The 24,011-nt window shown below is 32.7% G+C and overlaps 1 protein-coding gene across 1 annotated transcript in view; it reads right to left on the bottom strand.

Annotated features, from left to right (window-relative positions):
* Positions 1 to 604: 604 nt before the first annotated feature.
* The window catches only part of LOC142326180 (U4/U6.U5 tri-snRNP-associated protein 1), a 98,990-nt gene continuing 75,583 nt past the window's right edge, over positions 605 to 24,011 (bottom strand). Inside the window, exons 11-17 of the mRNA XM_075368449.1 lie at positions 21,046 to 21,133; positions 17,899 to 18,097; positions 15,922 to 16,062; positions 12,598 to 12,679; positions 3,733 to 3,854; positions 2,502 to 2,557; positions 605 to 738 (exon numbers count right to left, since the gene is read on the bottom strand). Coding sequence (XP_075224564.1) covers positions 2,530 to 2,557; positions 3,733 to 3,854; positions 12,598 to 12,679; positions 15,922 to 16,062; positions 17,899 to 18,097; positions 21,046 to 21,133 — 660 coding nt within the window. The 3' untranslated portion in view covers positions 605 to 738; positions 2,502 to 2,529. The remainder of the gene's footprint in view (positions 739 to 2,501; positions 2,558 to 3,732; positions 3,855 to 12,597; positions 12,680 to 15,921; positions 16,063 to 17,898; positions 18,098 to 21,045; positions 21,134 to 24,011) is intronic.

The raw sequence follows: 24,011 nt of genomic DNA, 5'->3' as shown, positions 1-24,011 counted from the left end.
CTGTCTACGTTAGGGTCAAGATAGCACAAAGAGATTTCACACCTGACAACCAGAAATAGTCCAGCAGTCTTTGTTGATAGTTACGAGGTTAATGATGAGGGAAGAATTGAAGTGTGTGATGCTTACCAGAGAATTTCCAAATAATTAAGTCTCCATAAGTACAGAACAGTCTTTCTGTTGAAATTTATTCAATTTTGTTATGCAATAATTAGTGTCATAAAACTGATTAAGCATATCTGAGGTGTAATGCCTCAGATATAGATATCCCTGAGCATATCTTATTGTGTTACAACCAAGTAAAGTGATAAGAGAGCAAGCATATCTTCCACTATCAGTATAGGTACCAAGCCAGTAGTGGTTTAATTTCAGCTGGTGTAAGAAAGTACAATAAAGATAAGTTGCATTGAGTGCCAGGACACCAAGGCACAGACAGAGCTTATGCAATTATGTGAAGGCAGCATCTTCACCCATTCGTAGGCTGTAAGCGTATTTGTGGCAAAAATTCAACTGAAGTAAGGCAACGATTCTTAGGTGGATCAATAATGAAAAAATTGTCAAAACCATAACAAATATATGGATAAAACAATTATAAAATTAGAAAATGTATTATAGCAAGTAGTTTATTATTAATTAAATAATTTGTTTATATACAGGTCTATAACAACTCTTAACTGCTTCAACAACGCAAGAAAGAATAATTCATTAGAAATGACTTGATGAAACAAATATTTGTAAGACCTGAAACAAATATCAAAGTTCAATATTATTAATCACATTATTAGAATTATAGTAACAATTATTTTCTTTTTTATCACAATTGTGAAGTTTATTTAAAAAATATATTGAATATGTGTGAACAAGGAAGTTAAAATAGATTATTTATGTTGAATGACATACTTCGTATTTGCTCTTATATTAATAATTTGACTATAAACAGTTGTCAAGAAAGAGCTTTTTTTAAAATGCCACTTTTGATGTCTATTATTTAAATGAAGAAAAGTAAAAATAATGGGATTGCTTATTAAAATCGTGCCAATCATCTGATTTTTTATAGAATGAACCATAGGTAATTTTGCAGCATTTATTCCCTATGTCTTCTATCTCCACATCAGGATTGAACTGCTGTCAACCCTATTATAATTTACTCTAATAGTGTAATACTAAAAAATAAACTAGATTAATATACCAGGCATGTAAATATGAAACTGGAATTTGCCCATAGATGGCCCTGGACCTAACTATCAATGTATTTACTGTCAAACTGCATCAATGGCTTCATTTTCTTTCTTTTACAGCTGACACAGATTTTCAACTCGCAACAATACAAGTTTCATACAACAGCATAGTCTTAATTAGCGTTGAACATGTCAAGTTTTCTACCTACAAACTATGGTTTGTGGACGGCATTGATTTTCTGTTACCATTTAAAGAAAACTGCTGCAGAATCGAATCGAATGATTGTCGAAGCTTATGGTGGGCATGCTCTTGGCCAAATCACAGTGTTTTGAGTGGTTTAAAAAATTCAAAAGTGGTGATTTTGACATGAGAAACGAAGAAAGAACATCAAGACTATCAAAAAAGTTTGAAGACGGCCAGCCAACTGCAAAAAATTTTGGATGAGGATGACGCTCAAACGCAACACCAACTCGCGGATGAATTAAATGTAACACGAGAAGCCATCTCCATACATTTGAAAGCCATGGGAAAGATCCAGAAGACGGCAAAATGGGTTCTACATGAACTGAATGAAAGACGGCTACAAAATCTAAAATCAATTGTGAAATGCTGCTCGCCAGGTAAAAAAAAAGTAATTTCTCCATCGAATTTTAAAAGGTGATGAAAAGTGGATATATTTTGTGAATCCTAAGGGTAAAAGGGGTAATTCCAGGCGAACAATCGACATCGATTTCAAGGCCAAATAGCTATGGAAAGAAGACGATGCTCTATGTTTGGTGGGATCAGAAGGGTGTGGTCTATTATAAACTGCTAAAACTGGCAAAACCGTTAGTTAATACTGAACACTACTGATAACAATTGAATCAAGCACTGGGTGAAAAATGACCAGAATATCAAAAAAGGCAACACAAAGTGATTTTGCTTCATGATAATGCACCAACACACACAGTAATACTGGTCCAGGAAAAAATTAAGGCGTTCAGTTGGGAAATACTTTCGCATGCGGCTTATTCACCAAACTTGTTCGGTCCAACTACTATTTATATGCATTGCTGGGACACGTACTTGCTAAGCAGCGCTTCACTTCTTATGAAAATGGCTCTATGACTGGTATGCCTTGAAAGAGCAACAGATTTTTTAGCGTGGCATATATAAATTGTCAGAGAGATGGGAAAAGTGTACAGCTAATGATGTACAATATTTCGAATAACATTTTTTTATCACTTTCATACAAGAGAAACATGTATTTTCTATACAAAAATTCCAGTTTCACACCTAGTAAAAAGCTGAAAAATTTACTAATTACCAACTGAAGAAATACTTACTTGCTAACAATTCACTTTTGAAAATGAATTACAACTTCGTTTTAGAAATGGATGCACTGAAACAAAAAAAAATTCTTATAAAATTGGACTACGATAATAATAATTTCAGTTAATTCATGACTTATTACTCAATATTGACATTTAATAAAATCTAACAAATAAAGTACACAGTTAAGAACTTGTAATAATTGATTTTTATCATACACTCAAGCACTGTTAATTTAATATCTAAAGAAAGTATTTAGTATCTAAACAAAAATAGTTTTGGAAATAGCAGTAAAATATTTTTTTCAATTATAGAAATTTCTTTTTTTTTAGAATAAACATTAACAAAATGCTTCAGATTTTACAGACTTTCCTTCAATTTTTTCTAATAATGCATTTATAAATTTACTGAATTTGCTAGTCGTCCATACGTATAAACCTATGAATTAAAATATTAAAATTAATGGAGGTAAACAACAAAGAGGATTTAGTGGTAAGGACAGAAGATTTAGTTGTGAGTTTTGAAGAAAAGAAAAGTAAAAACTTACAGATATTTGGGAACTATGTAACAGAAAACTGTAACAGCACAATAAAAATAAAAGGAAAGGTAGGAATGGCAAAAGAAGGCTTCAGTAAGAAGAGGAAATTAGTATATATTAAAAGTCTGGACTTAAAGAATTAAGGAAGATGTTAGCTAAACCCTATGTATGTCATAGTCCAATGTATGATCTTGTTGTCTGAGAATGAAGCCTGAACATTGAGGAAACGGGGGGGGGGGGGGGACTGGATGGAGGCTTTTGAGATATGGTTACAGAGAAGTATGGAAAAAGTGAGGAATGAGGAAGTAGTGAACATGATTAAAGAGGAAAAGCACTTATTTGGGAAATACACGAAACAAAAGGAGACTGGTAAGCTTAGAGGAAGTGCAATCTTGATAACTGCATTGGAAGGGTTAGCAGAAGGAGAAAGGAAGCGAGGAAGAAAAGTATTAAATTAATAAGGGTTAAGATCAGAAATTACAAGGGGACAAAGAAGGCTTAGGGCAAAAAAAGATGGAAACAATGATGGCATAAGGTACCATCAGCAAGCATAAGGATGCTTGCAGGCAGAAAAGCAGATGATAAATGAATTAAAACTAAATCTGTCTTATCATGTTAAAATTGAATACATTTATGTATACATAAGCTGATATCAACTATTTTATATATATATATATATATATAATATATATGTATGCAAAACTTACGGAGTCTGCACATGCTTGCTTCCACTTAAAACTATATACGCAGACTGGGTTTCTTTTTGTTTTTGTTGTAACATGCTTAAAGTACCCAGTGGAGTATCAGTTGAACTCATCTGTTTCATTAACTGGAATCATAAATTTCAGCAGTTAAATAGTTATATATTTTTTAAAATGAACTCATTAAATCAGACTTATGCTAGAACAATTTACACAATTATATGATAACCAAACAATAAAGAAAATTAAATTTCTTAATATAATTTATTTTATACTGCAAAGTTAAAATAATGAGTGGAACCATTAAATTACTTTGTCAATGTATATAAACTTCAGATCAAGGAAAAAGCTGGAGGAAACATCAGGCAGGTTTTGTTAATATCCGATAAGGAAATGCAACTATAACCAATTATTTTCTTTTTGTTCCATAAAAGTATGAAAACATTTAATGTACATAAAGTGAATAATATATAGTGAATATAATGTGCCAATTAAAAAGCAGATGGTTTCAACGGCTTTAATTCAGAATATTCTGAAAATATCACATATTTTTGCAATAAAAACAGAAAGAAGCAAAACTGGGGGTAAGGAAAAACAAAGTACATTAATATCTCAAGAGCAGGAAGCATTAATGAACAAATTTATTTTATATACTTTCACCAAATGGCTTTGACAGCACAAAATTCATAACCTTGTGGTTAAAAGAACATGAATACAGAAGATTTTATATAGGGATTATTGAGCCTGGATTTATCCAATAGGCATTTTATCACTTGGGTTATTGAACAGCTATTGGGAAAAAATCCATCAGTTGGTCTGCAAGCAGCTCAATACCAAATATAGAGGAAAAGTGAGCATCCTCAGCAAAGATCATAGACCTGTGAGCAAATAGTTTTACTTAGATTTCACTTAGTGAAGCGAAATGACAAAGAAGGCTTAGGGCAGAAAAAGATGGAAACAATGATGGCCTAAGGGACCTGCTTGCATGCAGAGAACTAGATGATGATAAATGAATTAAAACTATATCCGTTTTACCATGTTAAAATTATGTATACATAAGTTGTATATGGTATAAAGGCCTAGATTGCATTCAAAGCCACATCAGATGTTAACATCATTTATCTAAGAAAAAGGCACTGCTTTTAAAAAGTATTTAATTAACCCATTGTGATATCTAAAAGAATTAAATTTTTTTTTTAATATCAAAAACTATATTTTTCACTTTAAATCTGTTATATTTGACAATACCTCTAATAATTTTATCTCAAACTATCTGAATTTGTCTCAAAGTTACCCGATTTAGTGATATGCAATTGGTGCCACTGCACTAATAACTAGAAAATGCATGAATGAGGTCCATTCAAAAAATATTTTAACTTTCTTAATAAAATGCATTCCAAGTTCAAATCCCGGTCAGAGATTTGCAACTGGCATTTTTCATATACTAAAAAATATTAATTTTCATATTCCCACAAGTTTTAAGCTTATGTGGTAAATTAATTCATAAAGCAAAAAGAAGGCAGCGCCACAATGGGAATTTTAGCAGTTATCAACTGGATATGTAATTATATCATTGTACGAAGCAGAAAGTGACAATCATATTCCATTTAGAGTTTATTTGTTTATAGTATAGTTTGCATACTACTCGTATTTTATTCCCTTCAAGTTGTGCGACTTATTAGTGCAATTTCACAAATTTTACAATGAAAGGATTCCTGTGAAAATCTGGTCTAATATTTGGAAAAACATTGACAGAACTTCATGAATTATTAAAAACAAACTTACTATAATGATTTTTTAGTGAATTAAAAATTCACTTAAAAATAAATGCACATTAGTTGTTCTGCACTCAGCAATGTCTTTAACATTACATTAACAGATGTCTGTCACAAAAGTTATGAACTTATCTGTTCTACTCATCATTTGCCTGCATGATAACCAACAGATGATTGCAAAAGCTTTGTTCATGCTGTTATGTTCCAACCAAAAAACTGGGGACGCATTGAATTGCAGTAAAGTTCATTTTTAGCTTGATGTTAACTATTATAATACTACCTTGAATTTTTAAAAGCCCTAAAAGAAAGTGTCAGGAGAAAGAGGCCTGAACTTTGGTGAAGCAGATCTTGGCTGTTGCCCCATAACAATGCACCCACACACAGTTTTGTGCAAAAATGGAATAACTGTGTCTGCTGCCTCTATTTCCATCAAATGGGTTTTACAGACTTTTTTTGTTTCCTAAATTCAAATCAATGCCCAAAGGCTGAAGAATTATGTGACGGAAGAGATTTAAAATAAAATCTCTAAACGATACAGATGGCAATTTCCACCCAATCAATTTATGACTGCTCCCTGAAGTAAAACCACAGTTGGGATTAGCGATGAATACATTAATACAGAACTACTTCAAGAGTGACAAGTATAAAATAATTCCCATGTAATACTTAAAACATTTACAATAAATCCTGGCATTTACGTACAGATTTAAAAACCAGATGCATAATTACAATAAAAGGGGTCGAGTTTAACAGGGAGCTAAAATTAGGAAGTTTTGATTATTTAAGGACTGTTTTATTTAAATATTAATTACAACATACTTAATTAGTATGAAAAATAAAAGAACATGGGCAGAAGACGTGAGGGTGTCATTTTTTCCTGAAGGAAATTGTAATAGCCGCCTGTATTCTGCTAGTGACTAACATCCCTGCACAGTTGCAGTGAAGATAATGGCGCCATTCCAAATGAATATCTACAACTTATATCTTCCTCCAAATTCTGATATCAATGAGGATGATCTATCCATTCTGTTTTCCCAAATTGCCATACCTTGTCTAATAATTGGAAATTTCAATGGCCATCACTATTCTTAAGGCTCACTCCTCGAGGTTATATAGTTAGGCCTACCATATTTTTTTGGGACCAACCCAGGACATATTTCTGAAATTTACTTATATTCTTAACAGTTTTCTGAAACATTAAACTTAATTTATTCAGCTGTATTTTTCACTAGAAATTACTTTTTCAGAGATGGTTTGTTTGTTTTAATTACATCATAAAATTTACAACAATAAAGTTCTGAATTAATTTTAACATTTAGCACATGTTTAACAGTAGATACAGAAGGTAGGTCTTTTGCAGACCAAATGTTCCCTGTAATTGAAAAAACTCTCAACTGGAATAGATGTCCCAGGCAAAGACATCGCAAACTCAACCATTTTAGAAATATTGCAATATGAAATATCAGTCTTTTGAAACCTTAAAAATTTCTTTCCACTTCTTTCCAATAGTATCTGGTACTTTTTCATAACTTGAACCACAACCTATCCTTTGGTTTTGAATTACCTGGTACAACAATGTACGTTCATCAAGCAGGTCATCATCAATATTTATGGAATCCTTTATAATTTCATTAACAACTTGTGCACTTTCTTCTACATCAGACCAGGCAATTTTAGTCGCAAATCTAACCACTGACTTACTAACTTTATCAAAACTGGTTCTCCACAACTCTATTGGATACTAAATTATAAAAATTGTCTACGCTGAACATCATTGACAGATGATATAAATTTATTTTTCTTTCCTGAAGTTGACAAATTAATTCATAATATGTCTGAAATGCTTCTGTTGCTGTGATAGAATTAGCTTCCAATTGCATAACGACATTATTAAATAACTGTAGAGTACCGTATAAAAATTTCAAAAACAGTTCACTATCTAGATTTAAAAAAAAATTAAATAATAATTTTGGGCATTTGTCACAAGATAAGAAGCTATGATCTTAGGGCATCAAAAATGGAAAGAATTCTTCTATTGCAGGTAACAAACTACAGAACCTTGTGCTACTATGAGTTAATACTATTTTATAATCAGTTTCCACAAATTCACAGAATTCTTTAAGTTGTTACTCTTACTGTGTGAAAATATTTATAAACTTTTATAACAATAACTTCTATGTCCAGGGGTAGAGAATCACAATGCTGTTTGTACTGAATTGTACAATGTGGGCTGAACAACCAAGTCCTAAAATAGGTCTATTTAAATCACACTGAACTTTTCTGAACACATTTTCATTCCCCTTTCTTTTCACTCCACCAAATTACTGTTAGTGTTATGTGTTATCAGCAGTATAAAAAACCAACTTTTCTTCAATTGTATTTTTTCACATACTGCAAAAGATACTGAGTCAAAACTTGAGCAGTTTAATCTGACACTTCATCGAAATTTAAAAGTTTAACTTGAATTCCCTCCTCCAAACAGAAATATCTTACAACAATCTGAACAAGTTTTACTTCACTTCTGTTTCAGCCATCTACTGTTACTGTTACATAATTAATGTTTTACAAAGAATGCAACATATTATCAAATATAAATGGCAAAATAATGTTAACAATAATTGCCTCGGTTTTGTTCTAGCAGATGAAAATTTTGGATCATATAACTTTTTAACCAGTTTAGATGTGCAGTCTGATGTTTTGAAACCGAGTTCGTGTCTAGCAGTGTGGTATGAAAATGTAGCTTCTTGATCACCGTTATTGTTATTCCCATCTTTGCCTTTAAAAAAATCTCTGTCTGCTGAAGCAATAGCATTTAATGGCACTCCCATGTTTAGCTGCTTAATGCGATCTTCAATCACCCTTTCCTTAATGTGCAACAGAAAATTCTCCAGTACATAGTATGCAATGAACACACTCATTGTTACTGTCATTATAAGATTGCAAAAATTTGTATTCCTCTTGCAGGTTAACTTTAAACACACATTTTCTTTTGCCCATTGCTAAACGACGAGACAAAAAAGTTGTGGCAAGACCGGCAGCCACACCTCCATCAAAACTGACATTGGCGTTTGCTCCACGGTTGGCTAAGATATGCACGGCCGTAAGAGAATGTTTAAAAACACGATGTTGAACATAAATCTAAAATTAAAAAAAATCCTTGCCAGTCATAAAATTCTCAAACCCCGGACTGTCCAGGCTAATCCTGGACATATGGTAAGACTAAATATAGTTGATCAACTGAGGCAGAACTTAGATCTTTGCTTATTGAACAATGGATCATACACATTTGTATCATCTTCATCTGGTACCATCTTGCATTGATCTGTCCCTATGTTCAGCAACCTTATTGCCACGTCTTACCTGTAAGCGATCATAGACCGGTTGTAATCTCAGTAGGTAAGAGTGATTTGCATCAGTGTCAGCTACTCAGAAGAGTGGTTTAGAAAGCGGACTGCATTGGGTACAAGGATTCCTTTGGTCAGTATGACAAAAGCAGTAGTGTGATCCACCAACTTAATTTTACATACTGAATTCTCAATAGTACCATTGAATTCATCCCTTTAACATCTAGGAAACCGAAGTGCCCTGCTGTTCCTTGGTGGTTGCGGACTGCAGTCACACACTAATGGATCGGTGTAGGGCTTTATGCAATTTTAATTGAGGCCTGATGACTGAATTGATCTGCGCTTTCTGCAACGTGAGGGCTGTTTTCCATCGAGTTTTTAAGCATTCTAAACAGAATTCTTGGATGAATTAAGTCAAATCAATTTCTTGTATAACACCATCGTTGCTGTGTTGTATGGAGAAAGGTTCAAACCATGTGTGGATCAGTACTCACTGCAACCAATTGGACTGCAAAGTCGCAAAAATCTTGTTACCACTTCAGCAACCACATTTAGAAGGTCGTTTACGGCAGTTTCACTTACATCATCGTACTAACATGAGTTTTTGAGATGTAAGTTGCAGGTAGAAAATATTCTGTTGGTGACTGGAGACTTGCAAAATGAATTAAGCATACCCCCCTTTTCATATAATGAAATAAGGTATGTCCAGAATAATTCTTAAGACACTTCCCCTGGAAATGATAATATCAGGCTCAGTATGTTATCACATCTCCCAGATAGTGCACTACGACATCTTTCATACATCTGCAATAGGATATTCCCTGACCAGGTGTTTCCAGATTCTTGGTCAAGGCCACTCCGTACTTAAACCTGGTATGGATAAATCATGCCTGACTAGTTATTGTCTTATTTCCTTATACCCTGTGCAAAGTGATAGAATGAACAGTCTGGTACCTTGAGAGAAACTCTCTGATTCCCCCATGGCAGATCGTCTATTAATCATGTACTTGCCTCGGAAGCTGATATACGTAACGCTTTTACTTTGACAATGCCTGGTTGCTGTATTTTTTTTATTTGCAAAAGGTGTACATGGCATGGAGGAATCCTAAATGAACTTCATGTATGGGATGTACAAGGTAATCTCGTCGCATTTGTCAGGGGTTTCCTCAGCAGCTGGTCCTTCTGTGTTTAGAGTTGGAACGACAGTATCTAAATGTTTCACACTGGAAAACTGAGTACCCCAGGGAAGTGTCCTTACATTGTTTGCGATAGCCATAAATAAAATAAACTGTGTGCAAAATCCTGCTATGTGTTCTTTGTTTTTATGATTTTTCAATTTATGTATATGTAAAACATTAGCTACAAGTGAGAGGCTGCTTAAAAACACAATAACCTGCTTAGAATTGTGGCATATATCTACTGGATTCATGTTTTCCCCAGAAAAAACAAAGTGCATTTACTTTTCCCGGTGGGTACATGTTGATCCTCAACTGTATTTACATGGTGAATCTGTCGAAGCATGCATGCGAGTTAGATTTCTATGTCATTTGACCAACAACTAGCATGGGTACATCTGAAGGAGCTAAAGGTAAAATGCTTTAAAATATTAGACATGCTGAGAGTTCTGTCTTATACCTGTTGGGGAGCTGATTGTGTATGCATGTTGCGCTTTTATAGAGCTCTAGTTTGTCCCTGCTTGCACTATGTCTGTGTAACTTATTCGTTGGCGTGGGCCAACACAATAGATACTCAATGCAGTCCATCACTTACTCATCTATCTTGCCACAGATGCTTTTTGCTTAAGCCCACAGTGGTGAGCCATCTCTTTTTAACAGATGGAAGCAAATGATATGCTCCTACGTGGCTTGGATTAAAGTGCAACCAACTCATCCAACCTTTTGGTGTGGTATTTGTGAACAAGCATCTTAATCGATACCAGGAACAGCAAAGATCAACTGCTGTGCTAGGCATCAGAGCTTCTCTCAGCTCTAACCATACAATTACCTTCAGTCCTTACTGTTGCTCTATGTTATTATTCCCTTGGCAGCTTTCTCTCATTAATTACTGCCTTGATCTTTTGTCAGTATAATAAAAAGAACACAAATCCTGTTATTTTCATAACAAATATAATAATATTGTAGTATTTGCAAAAATTTTTTTACAATATTATAAATAGCATGAATTCTGATGTTACAATTTAGACAGATGGCACTAAACACATTAATTGTGTTGGCTGTATTTTTGTTGTAGTCCTTCCCAGCATCACCAGTATTTTCACTGCAGCATTAATAAGGCCTTACATTTGGTTAACCCAAAATTTAGACATGTTCTTGTTTGGTCAGATTCCATGAGTGCCTTAAAGGCAATTAGTGATGTATACTCCAGATATCCTGTTGTTTATGAGATTACATGTGATATTTTGCATCTGCTAGATTCCCAGCCATATAGGAATTTCAGGCAATGACCGAGTAGGTATTGTGGCAAAAGAGGCTTGTTTTCAGCCTCCTTTTACTAGCTGCGTTACTTGCAACAATCTTGTTCATTTCCTGAAGAGGGTACTTTGTGATGAGTGGCAAAGTGATTGGGGGCCATGAACAATAAACTTCACCCAATTAATAAATAACAGTCAGGAGGAGATTATTATCTGCAGTTTGTGAATAGAGCACATTAGGCTCACTCAAGGATATCTGATAACTCAAAACAGATGTACCAGTTTGTGCTCGCTGCGACTGCTGTGTCAGTACATCACATCATTGTGGATTGTATCTGTTATACGGCACTGCGTTGCAAGTTAAAGCTGGCGGCTAACATACGATTATTCTATGCAATAATGACATGTTTTTATCTTGTGTTTTATAGTTTCTTAACAGCTCTAGCTGCCTTATGTATGGCTTTCTTCAATTTTGTCTGTTTATACTCAGACATCTAGATTACTGTAGTGTTTTTCATGCCAATAGTAGTTAGAAATTTTATTATTTAATGAGATATAAAATATGATATATGTTTATTACAATAAATATATTGTGTCCGGGTGATGATAATGCAAAAGCGTTTTTCGCCCAGAACAATCCATTACAAATAATCTCTTCATAAATATTTTGCTTATATTTTTGATTCTCTAATTCTGAACAGCATGGCCTTCTAAAACGCATGTTTAATGATGCATTTTTAAAAATAAAGTCTCAATCATTTGTATATGTTTTCCTTTAATAGTATTGTGTATCTAGGTCTCTGTATTTATAATTAGCAAAATCTACTGTTACTTTTAACAAAGATGGCTACTTTTGCTTTACAATATTAAAAAACACCAACAACTACAAAACAATTCTTTTGGAAACATTTATGCATATATAAAAAAATCATAAAATTCATTTAGTGTGGTGTGACATTATGATTATTACACACACTTTTAGTACTGTGTACTTTTAGTGTACTGTGTATTTGGAGTAGTGACTGAGTTTGCTGCTGCCATCTATTTAGTAAGCAATAAATTTTTATGTACAAAATTCTCACTATAATTAAATTTCTCTTCTGGTAAGGTTTATCTCAGTTTAATCCTCTGAAATATCCCTCAAAATAAATTTTTAAATAGAAAGGGTTTTCAGTAAATATAATTTCATTAAAATTACTTATTCAAATTGCTTTTTATAAGAATATTGAAGTTATATAACTTCAATTACACAGATCATGTAAAAAATTTTTTTAGTTTAAAATGAGCAGGATCATAGAAAAAAAATTTATGATTTACTTACAGCTTCTTGCTCGTTCTTTTTCATACGTTTTTCAACTTTATTCTTGCCAGGTCCTTTACCATGGAACTTATGAGAAAGGTACCTAAATTAATAAAATAAGTAATTATTTTAAATTAAGTATAAAATAAAAAAAAATTGTATCAAATTTTATGTGCTCAACAAGATCAATAAATCATTTTTTCACATGCATTGTGTTAATGATTTGAATTTTCTCATTTCTACATAATTTGCACTTCTTATCTAGTAAGAATAACTGAAATTGAATTATTAATGAAACCATATCAGAAATAAAATAAATTATATAACTTTAAAAAAATCTTCACAGTTTTATAGAATATTGTATTATAAATTAACAGTGTATTACAGAATAACAAATGTTTTAATAGAATTCCTGTACACAATAGCCGAGGTCTGACTGGATCAGATATATGAGGGTTATTTTTTTCAAGGTCCGATCGGTCGCAAAATAAAAACCCGTGCAAAAATCAGATGAAGCTTTGCGCATATGTGTTGCAAACCATCCCTAGTATGGCGTTCAATCCCGCCGCGTCACTTCGTTTAGTTCTGAACACGCAGCTAGCACTTACAAATCTACAACAATAGCATCTCCCGCCAAGTGTGAAGTGTGTGCGGTAATTCGATTTCTTAGGCTGAGGGGTGTAATGCAGTTGAAATTCATAGACGAATAAGTAACGTGTACGGTGAACCTTTAATGAGTGAGAGCAAAGTGCGGCAATGGTGCAGGAACTTCAAAGCAGGACGTACAGATGTTCATGATGCAGGCGGTCAGGGAAGGAAGCGAGTGTCAACCACTGATCTCGTTGATTGAGTGGATGAGGCAATTCGAGAAAATCATCGGTTCACAGTTTCTGTATTGAGTGATTCGTTTCCTGAAATTTAAAGGTCAGCTCTCTACACCATTGTGAGTGAGAGACTTCAGTATCGCAAACTGGGTGCGAGATGGGTTCCCAAGATGCTGTCTGACCATCACAAAACAAAGAGAATGGACACCTCTCCCTAATGTTTCTCCAGCGCTACCAAAATGAAGGAGAAGATTTTTTGAACTGAAGTGTCACAGGGGACGAGACATGGGTCCATTTCGAAACTGAAGAAACAAAAGAACAATCCTAGTGGGTGCATTCTCATTCTTCCAGTAAACCAAAGAAGTTCAAGCGAATCTTCTCCAACAGAAAGTGTACGGCTACTGTGTTTGGGACTGGAATGGAGTTCTCTTGGTGGAATTCATCGAACGTGGCATGACCATCACTGCAGCCTCATACTGTGTGACTCTTCAACGTCTATGAAGGGCAATTCAGAATGTTGTCATCAGGCATTGTCTTTCTTAATCACAATGCTCGGCCGCACACTGCAGCTGTAACAAAAAAGCTCCTGCAGCGTTTTCGTTGGGAAGTGTTTGATCACGCTGAAAACACAGGCGACTCCGTTCTATGACGAGGGTATTGGAAAGTTGGTATCATGCTACGACAAAAGTCTAAATCGGAGTGGCGACTATGTAGAGAAATAGCGTAACTATGTAAGTGCTTGTTACAAATAAACAAGTTTTTATTTTCACTGTGGTTTTAATTTTGTAACCGATGGACCTTGAAAAAAAATAACCCTCATATTTTAATGACTCCTGGATATGTTACCTGACTAACATTATGTTATTGGATTCTAATTAACAATGTATCTTGGCCCGGTGATCATGATGGTTACCAGAAATACACTCACACAAATAAGAGATACAGATGTTAAGGGCCCCTGAATTAAGAAAGCTGTATAGAGATATACAGGGTGATTCAAATAAACGGGAAATTTTGAAAGTTGTGTTGGTAGCCGTGGGCAATTGGTACCACTTGATAAGTGGCGCCAGCCTCTCTAACCTAACCTGCCATTTAATTGTCATGGATCCTTGGAGTAGTGCACAACGTGCATTTGCTATCAAAGCGTTTTACAAAAACAATGACAGTGTGGAGGGAGCACGTAGAGAATTTTTCCGTCATTTTAATCTGGGACGGCACGACAGTGTTCCATTAGCACATGCAATTAAAATATAAATATCTAATTTTGAGGAAACTGGTTCGGCAATGAAAAAGAAACCTCTAGGTCGTGAGCGAACCGTCCGTACACCACAGAATGTTCAAGCTTTACAAGATGCTGTTACACGAAGTCCATATCGGTCAATCCGTTGTCTCTCAGCATCTTTACAATTGCATAGTTCAAGTGTTCGAAGAATGTTAGTGAAGGACTTGCAATACCATCCATACAAGTTGCAGATCGTCCAGGAACTGAAACCTAATGATGCAGTTGTGCAAGCACAATTCTGTAATGTAATGCTTCAGAAGATAAATGATAACGAAGAGTTTGTTCACGAACTGTGGATGTCCGACGACGCGCATTCCCACCTCAGTGGATTTGTTAACAAGCAAAATTTCAGATACTGGGCACAAGAAAATCCTACTCAGCTACACCAGCGTCCGTTGCACAGCCAGAAAGTGACCGTGTGGTGTGCTATGTCATCTTACAGTGTTATAGGCCCTTATTTTTTTGAGGATGACAACGCTCTTGCAATTACAGTGACGTCCGCTCGTTACGTAGCCATGCTTGAAATCTTTGTTGTGGAACAACAGAAGAGATTTCCACCGATTCTTAACACAGCCTGGTTTCAACAAGACGGAGCAACATCACATACTGCACGAATATCGATGGTAGCTGTATGCCGATTGTTTGGACAATGTGTCATTTCATGAAATGGTGACATTAGATGGCCTTCCAGATCGCCTGATCTCTCAGCTTGCGATTACTTTTTTTGATTATTTTTTTTGCGGTCACTTTAAAAGCAAACTGTTTCACAGTAGACCTGCTACAACGGAAGAACTGAAGGCAAAGATCCGAGAAGCAATTGCAGAAATTCCAGTTGAGATGTTACGTCAAACCATGAACAATTCAACGAAGAGACTTCGTGAGTGTTTACGTAGAAGAGGAGGTCACCTGGAAGATTTCATCTTTAAAAAATAAACTAAAATGTATGTATCCTAAAGTGGCAACATTTGAACAATTACATGAAATAAAATTAATTTTCTAAAAAAAATTTTTCATTAACGTTATTTAATTTTTTAAATTTCCCGTTTCTTTGAATCACTCTGTACCTGGAGATTTCTAGAGTATCATACAAATCAATCGATCAATATTCTAATAAACCCAGCCCATGATTCTTTAAAAGTAAAGGGTAAACTAATTGATAGAACAAAATCTTAATATTACTTCTTTATACCTTGAACAATACAGAGTAAAAATATATTTTAAACAATAAAATATACTGACCTGAATGCTTCCTTAGCACAAAGTACATGACCATCGTCATCAATATAATCCAGCTTAACATTTGGTTTATAATTATCCTTTTCTTTAAAATCACATGTAGGACCCATGTATCTTTCTCTCCTGCCGAATTTTTCATCCTCTCTAAAACAAAATCCATACAAAGTTTTTTTATGTACTCGCTGCAGAAATTTAAGACAATATCATTTAAAAATAGGCATGTAGCAAAATTTGAAGTTTATAGAATAGGTCATTTTATTGTCACGGAAAGTAAAATTTATGTTAAGTAAAAATAAAAAATTTGATCCATTTTATTATTATTTTCAGTTTTTCAAAGCTGATAAATCTTATTCTCAGAAAACTAATTACCTTTTTACATAATTATGGGCATGATAAGAGTACTTTGATTTGTTCATATTAAATCTCAGATATTACATGTAAAGAATCTAAATATTACAATTTGTTTTGCAAGTTTTTATCATAAGGTCTTTTTATCAATAAGGTAGTTTTTTATTTGATTGAAGCAAAGCACCCTATGTTTTGAATCGCTTGAAAATTATGAATTTTATAGTTAAACTTTTCATAACTGAACAATACTGTTAAAACTTATTAATTCAAGATAATACATTTCTTTTCATACATTTTCTTCATTCATACTCACTACAGTTCTTTCTTTCTATTGAAAAATTAAATATTGGTTCTGGTCATAAATCGGTTAAGTGGACTGTATAATAAAATGATACATTTTGGATGTAACTGACACTGATTGAGATCTTCATTGTATACATTGACACTCCCTGGTAATTTTATACAATTACACTAAAGAAACTTAGTGATTAAAATGTAACAAATCAACCTTGTGTCCACTTCATCAACTCAACTCAACTCCACTGAGAGAGGAACACACATGAACAAGGGAGTGGAAGAACACCACACCACACCAACACAGAAAAAAATCCAACAAATATTAGTTAAAAAGTCAATATTAACTTACTTTAAATGTTAATTTATGTGTAATTAATTAAACAAATTTAAAAAATTTGATAATGAAAGAATCACATAAATTTTACATTCATTTTTGTAAAATCATTTACATAATAAAATTACAAAGGATGGATAAAGCAAAAAAAGTATTGAAAGTAATGGCAAAAGCCAGAAAAGATCCTCTTATGCAGAACAAAAATCTGGTTATAAGCTTTATCACAGTGAAGTATGAATAAAGGAAAAAAAAAGTAAAAAAACAAAAAAAACAGAAAACAAAGAATATAGAATTAAGATTTTTTATGTGTAGTATAATCTTGAAAAAAATTGGTGGATAGATATAGATTACATAATTCAATACAGAGACAAATCAGACAAAGAGAATTTTATAGTAAAACCTTAAAAGAACAAGCTTGGAAAATTAGAGAGTAGAAAATTTTGTTCTCTTTTAATAAGATAAAATTTATCGGCCATGTCGCATCTGCGGTATGTCAATTACATTCTAGAAGGAAGTATTATAGAATAAAAATAATAAAGTAACACAAACAAAAGTCAACAGATAACAGAAAAGGCCATTTCTGCCTCTAGGCTAATTTCTTTTTCAAATTGATAAAAATAAAAACAACATATATAATTAACAGATAAAGAAGTGGTTACAGAATTTGAAAGACAAATCACAAGTGTATCCATATCAACCATCTATATTCAAGTGATAAGTCATTCACTTGACATGATTCAAATACCAGTGCACATCTCGATTGGCTTTTATCACTTTTTTAATTAATCTTTCATCACATCTCTTTATTCTCAGTATTTTCCTCAAGCTCTGGAAACTAAATAGTCATTACAATCCATTTTTGTACCACTTCCACATTTGATTTTGAAATATTTAATTCTTCAGTAGAAATATATTATACTTTTGTTATTATAATCAACGTTAAAAAAGAGTAATAACATTCTTTTTTATGATATAGAAATAATGTATATTCAAAATCTTACACGTGGGCTTTATCTTCTATAGAATAATTCTGTGCCTGGAGATGAGCAAATCTTGATGCAGAGGGCCTTTTTGTAGTTTCTTTTTCAAGATATCCTTTGCTAACTGCTAATCTTAATGCACCAGCAACTCCAGTGCCTAGATCGGGTTCAGCGTCCAGAATAGGGGCTTCATAAGGAGTTATATCAACAGGTTTGTCATCTGTAAAGTTAAGAGATATTAATTAATAATTACCACTACAACTGAATCAAATCTTATTTTTAACTGCTTGCTATAAAGTTGTAAGGGTTGATAAAAAAGCTACAGCTGGCTCTGCAGGTGTAAATCTTTATTTTACACAGATTTCATAAGAAAGCTACTTATTGTAATGGGTACCATGATTCAACTTCTGGAAAATTTTGACATATCTTCGTGTTTCACATCCCCTAGACCACAAAACCACCGTCAGTACAAAAGTTTATATATATCAAAAACAAAAGTAAAAAAACCGTTTACTACCAAGAGTACAGAATTTAATATAATAAGCTTCTTACCTAATGCTTATTATTTTTTAATAGCACTTTCAAGGTTTACCCTCATCATCAGTTAAACTTTTCTTTTTTTCCTCAAATCACATATTAAATTCAAACACTAAAATTACAACATATAAAAATACGTAGTCAAAATATTAAAAATATAAAGTTAAAAAATAAAAATTTTTTATTATGTGGCTAGCCACCACACATACAGTACAGTACTGTATATTTTTAATATTTTGACTATTTTGTACTAATGCTTGTATTTATGTTTTACTTGAAAAAAAAAGAGAAAAGTTTAACTGATGATGAGGGAAAACCTTGAAAGCGCTATTAAAAAATAAGCATTATTAAATTCTATACCCTTGCTGGTAAACCGTTTTTATATTTTTATCTTTGAGATATTACTGTAGAGGGTAATATGGACAAAAACAATAACAAAAGAATTGTTTTTGCTAATTTATATTATATATATATATATATATATATATATATCTGTCACTTTCTTGTGAACACGATAACTGCCGTAATTTTGTGCCAATCACTTTCAAATTGATATATAAAATACAATGACCCAAAATCTCGGTCGAGTTCATTAATGGGCAAAATCAGACCATGGGAGTGGAAATGGGGGACATTTTCAAAAAAAAAAATTATTGCTATAACTTTCTTATTAAGTGAAATATTAAATTTGTTTAAAGTTCCTACCATTCTTTGGATAAGGACCTAAAACTTATCCAATTAAAGTTTTTTTGACATCACCAACCATTGGCCCAGGGGATGGAAGCAATGGGGTTTCGAAGACAAAAAAAAAATCATAGCAACTAATTTTGCAACAATTGTTGCTTTTTGTCTGCAACAATTTTTGATATGACCAAGCCTTACGGCAAGGGATGAACAAAATGTTGCTAGCATGTTTCACTTGCTAACATGTGAAACTTTTTTCAATGCAACCATTGTTGTATGCAGTAATTTTGAAGTTTTTCTTAACTTTAAGGTGGATATCTTTTTTATCCCTTACTTAGCACTGGTGATATCTACCTCTGCTTTCCGGAGTGCTGAAAGGGATTTTTTTTATTTTGACACTATTTTTTTCTAAGCGCTTTTATAATGATTTACAATAATTTATATATACCGTAATAAAAATTCCATCTGTAATGTAACATTCCTTGAAACAGAGATTTAAGCCACTTCTTCTAGAAGGAAAGGAAAATTGCTTAATAACAAGGTACAAGTCTTGCAACATTACACCTCTGGATGATGAATAAGTTTTTATCAAAGTTGCTAATAGAAAATTGAATATTAATAACATTTTTAAAGGTATGCCAGTACCATTTAGTTTTCTAAGGTATGAGGGCAACAGTGTCTGGATGCACATTGTCATGAATGAGAACAATTCCTAATATCAGTATCTCGTGTTTCTAGTTTTGAATAATAAAAACGTTTCAGTCCACCTCTACTGTGATTGTTTACTCCACAAATTTATCAGAAGTAAACTTACCTTTCTTTTTCCTTAAGCCATGGCATAAAACATTATCTGTGCTCACAGTTTACTTGAGCTTTTTACTTTCAATGAACTTGATTCATGCCACTTTTGGGATCATTACACAACAAGAAAATTAAACATGAAGCATCAATTTTCTCATAGGTAAACAATCATTTTTTTATTGATTTACAAATTATGTGCAGTTAATAAGGAATAAGTTACAGTTTACAAAATTAAAACACTCACCATTCAACTTCTATACACAATTATGCTTCAAATTGAATTTCTAGATTAACAACATTGTCTATTTTATAAAATGGATTTTTATTTACTCTACATACCGCAAGTCCAACTATTCTTGCCAATCGTTAATAAGGCAAAGAGGTGCTCAAGAACTTGCCTATTTGTAATACTGAAATTTTGACATCAGATTTTCGACTGTAACTGCACAAATTACTTTTACATATTACAAAGTAATCAGTATGTATGATGATATACATACTGATTGCTACCATTATCCTCAGTTTTATAAATAGAGGATTAGGTTTAATCTGTTTAACATGACTTGTCTTCCAGTCTTTTCATTGCATATTTTTATTGATTATGATGATACTGTCTTTCCTTTACGTTTCTTAACTCATTATTGTAAGCTGATAAATTTCACACAAAAATTACAATGGATTTTGGCACCACTGAGACTTCTTACATTGAAAAATCAAATCACAAAGTTCCACAATCTGCTGGACTATTCATTGCTGCAGCTACCGCTTTCACAACTCACTGTTGAAAGCAAAACAATAGTATTTTTCATACAATACAAAAATTCATTTCAGACTAAAAGATTCTCTTGTTGCAAATTAAAAAAAAGTAAATAAAAATTAATAGCCGCCAAGCTTTACTTTGGATAGAAACCATATAAAAACTAATTAATTCTGTGTTAAGTAGCCTCTGTGTTAGTAGCCAAGATTATCCAAGATCATAGTTACATAACCATATAATTTAAAAAAATAAAATTTGCCCTCGTAAAGTAAAATAATAAAAACCTTATAAAATGTTGTCTTTTTTCCATGCAAACTAAATAAAGAGTCTAAAAATAAAATTATAATAATATTATAATAAGAGTAAAATATACTGAAATTTCAACACACCTAGTTCAACATCATTCCATCCTCCTCGATTTACAGTTTTTTCTTCTTCTTTCTTTTGTTTAGCTTCCTTCATTTCCCTTTCAAAATCCTGGAAACAAAATAGATACAACAAAATTTATAAGAAATGAATGAATACACACAAACCCTATTTTTACATAAAAAAAATTAAGTATAACTTAAGAATACTACTTAACAACATTTACATATATATATGTAATATATATTTATATTAATAATATTATATTAATATTTATATTTATTATTATATATATTTTATTAATATATATATTTTTTGAAATGTTCAAAAAACATGAGGACATGCTACATGTGGTGCACATGGGAGACAAAAAGCAGAAAACTCACTCGTGCAGGGTTGAATGGTATTTATAAACTTGTTAGTTGTTCATACCAACAATTTATGTTAACTAAAGACTTTTCTAGTTTTTTAATAAGATTAAAAATAATTTATTGCATTGTTTATCAATAACCGATTTAGAATTTTGTATTTTATTTTTTATCAGTTAGCTTAATATACAGTTTATATCTGATTTCATCTATCCATCTACCCTTTGACTTGTCTATGACCTGAACAATGTCAAATAAAAATGTTAAAAATATTTATCTAACATAAATTTATTATAAAGAGTATAAATAATTTCCAAAAAGTATTAAATTAAAATGAAAATAATAGTGTCAATATATAATTATAAAATAAAAGTAAAACATAACTGAAATAATCAATACTAACTGAAATACAAATAATGTATAAAATAAATCTATCCTTTAAAAGGAATGAATTCATGTGAATTCCAGCAAAAAAAAGGATAGTTTAATGTAACTACAAATGAACTGCACAGTAACAAACTATAAACCTTTCTGATGCGCGCACTAACATATGAAACTGTGTCAACAGTAATATGCTTACTGTCCACCAGTAGATATAAAAGCTATTATACTACCAGGCATATGTGTGTGGTTAGCAAGTTTCAAGTACTCAGCAATGAACATGTTTGAATAAATTTCAGCAACTAAATTTTTTATTTTTACAGCCATCGTAATTCCAATAACAAAAATTACATATCACTTGGTACTATCAAAAATGATAATCTTACAGAAAAGACAACAATTTTTTTTCACTTAGGTTGTTTTACAAAAGGAAAATTTATAAGAACCAAATGGCAGGATGCAGCTGCTACAAATGTATTAATTAAATAAAGACAGGCAACATTTTAAAGAAATGAATGTTTTTGTGTAAGACAACTTTCTCAATTCTACTTTCAAAATGAATTTATTGACTTCTACTCATAACGTTCATGTTTTCAGCAAGAATAATTCATGAAAAATTTAATTAGGATCTATCTAATCTGAGGCACCTCGTGTTTACCAGGAGCCATATTCTCATGTAATAGTGAATACAATAATAACCTAATCTCAGTTTTAAAAGAAAATAATTTGGATAGTCTGCTAAATAATGTACTTTCTGTAATGTCACACTTTAAAAATTCATGATATTGACTATCAAAATAAATTTAGATTGTCCTGAGTCAATTAGGTAATATATAACAGCAGTCATACAAATTAATGCAATATGAATGACTTCTTATTTTCATTTTCTTCAATTTAAAAGGTTAATGTAAAATAATAGTAAAACTATTTCCTTTTTTGCGAAGCCAAGAAAAATCTGATTTTAAAATTTCCCTATTAATAATCTATTTTCCTTCAAACGTTTAAAAAAATTAAGATTTTTATATTTTAAAGATTTAAAATTTTATTTCACCCGAAACACCTCAGTCCTTTTTACAATTATTGTAAAAATTTAATAAATTCTCTTCTCTCTGAAGGTAGTACCTGCCTACAAAGTCTAAAGAAAATCAGTCAACAACGTACATAGTTATAAGACCAACATACATACATGTGTAAATACAAACATCCATCTGATAAAATTAGTTTTTTGAACTTTATACGAGGGTTATTTTTTTTCAAGGTCCGATTAGTCACGAAATTAAAACCACAGTGAAAATAAAAAATTGTTTATTTGTAACAAGTACTTACATAGTTACGCTATTTTTCTACGTAGTCGCCATTCCAATTTAGACATTTGTCGTAGCGTGGTACCAACTTTCCAATACCCTCGTCATAGAACGGAGCCACCTGTATTTTTAGCCAATGTTTCTATGCTGGTCTGCAGCTCGATGTCTGTGCCTAAATGTTGTCCTTCTAGCCAGCGTTTCATCTGAGCAAAGAGGTGAAAATCAGATGGAGCCAAGTCCGGGCTGTATGGTGGGTGATCAAACACTTCCCAATGAAAACGCTGCAGGAGATTTTTTGTTACAGCTGCAGTGTGCAGCCGAGCATTGTGATGGAGAAAGACAATGAATGATGACAACATTCCTCGTCGCTTATTCTGAATTGCCCTTCGTAGACGTTGAAGAGTCAACACAGTATGAGGCTGCAGTGATGGTCATGCTACATTCCATGAATTCCAAAAAGAGAACTCCATTCCAGTCCTAGAACACAGTAGCCATACACTTTCTGTTGGAGAAGGTTCACTTGAACTTCTTTGGTTTACAAGGAGAATGTGAATGCATCCACTCTTTGGATTGTTCTTTTGTTTCTTCAGTTTCGAAATGGACCCATGTATCATCCCCTGTGACAATTTTGTTCAAAAAATCTTCTCCTTCATTGTGGTAGCGCTGGAGAAACGTTAGGGAGGCGTCCATTCTCATTGTTTTGTGATGGTCGGACAGCATCTTGGGAACCCATCTGGCACACAGTTTGTGGTACTGAAGTCTCTCACTCACAATGGTGTAGAGAGCTGACCTTGAAATTTCAGGAAATGAATCTCTCATTACAGAAATTGTGAACCAATCTCAAATGGCCTTATCCACTCGCTCAACGAGATCATCGGTTGACACTCGCTTCCTTCCCTGACCGCCTGCATCAAGAACATCTGTACGTCCTGCTTT

Source organism: Lycorma delicatula, chromosome 6, assembly GCF_047948215.1.
Source record: "Lycorma delicatula isolate Av1 chromosome 6, ASM4794821v1, whole genome shotgun sequence".
Lineage (NCBI taxonomy): Eukaryota > Metazoa > Arthropoda > Insecta > Hemiptera > Fulgoridae > Lycorma > Lycorma delicatula.
This window is presented reverse-complemented; position numbering and strand designations above follow the sequence as displayed.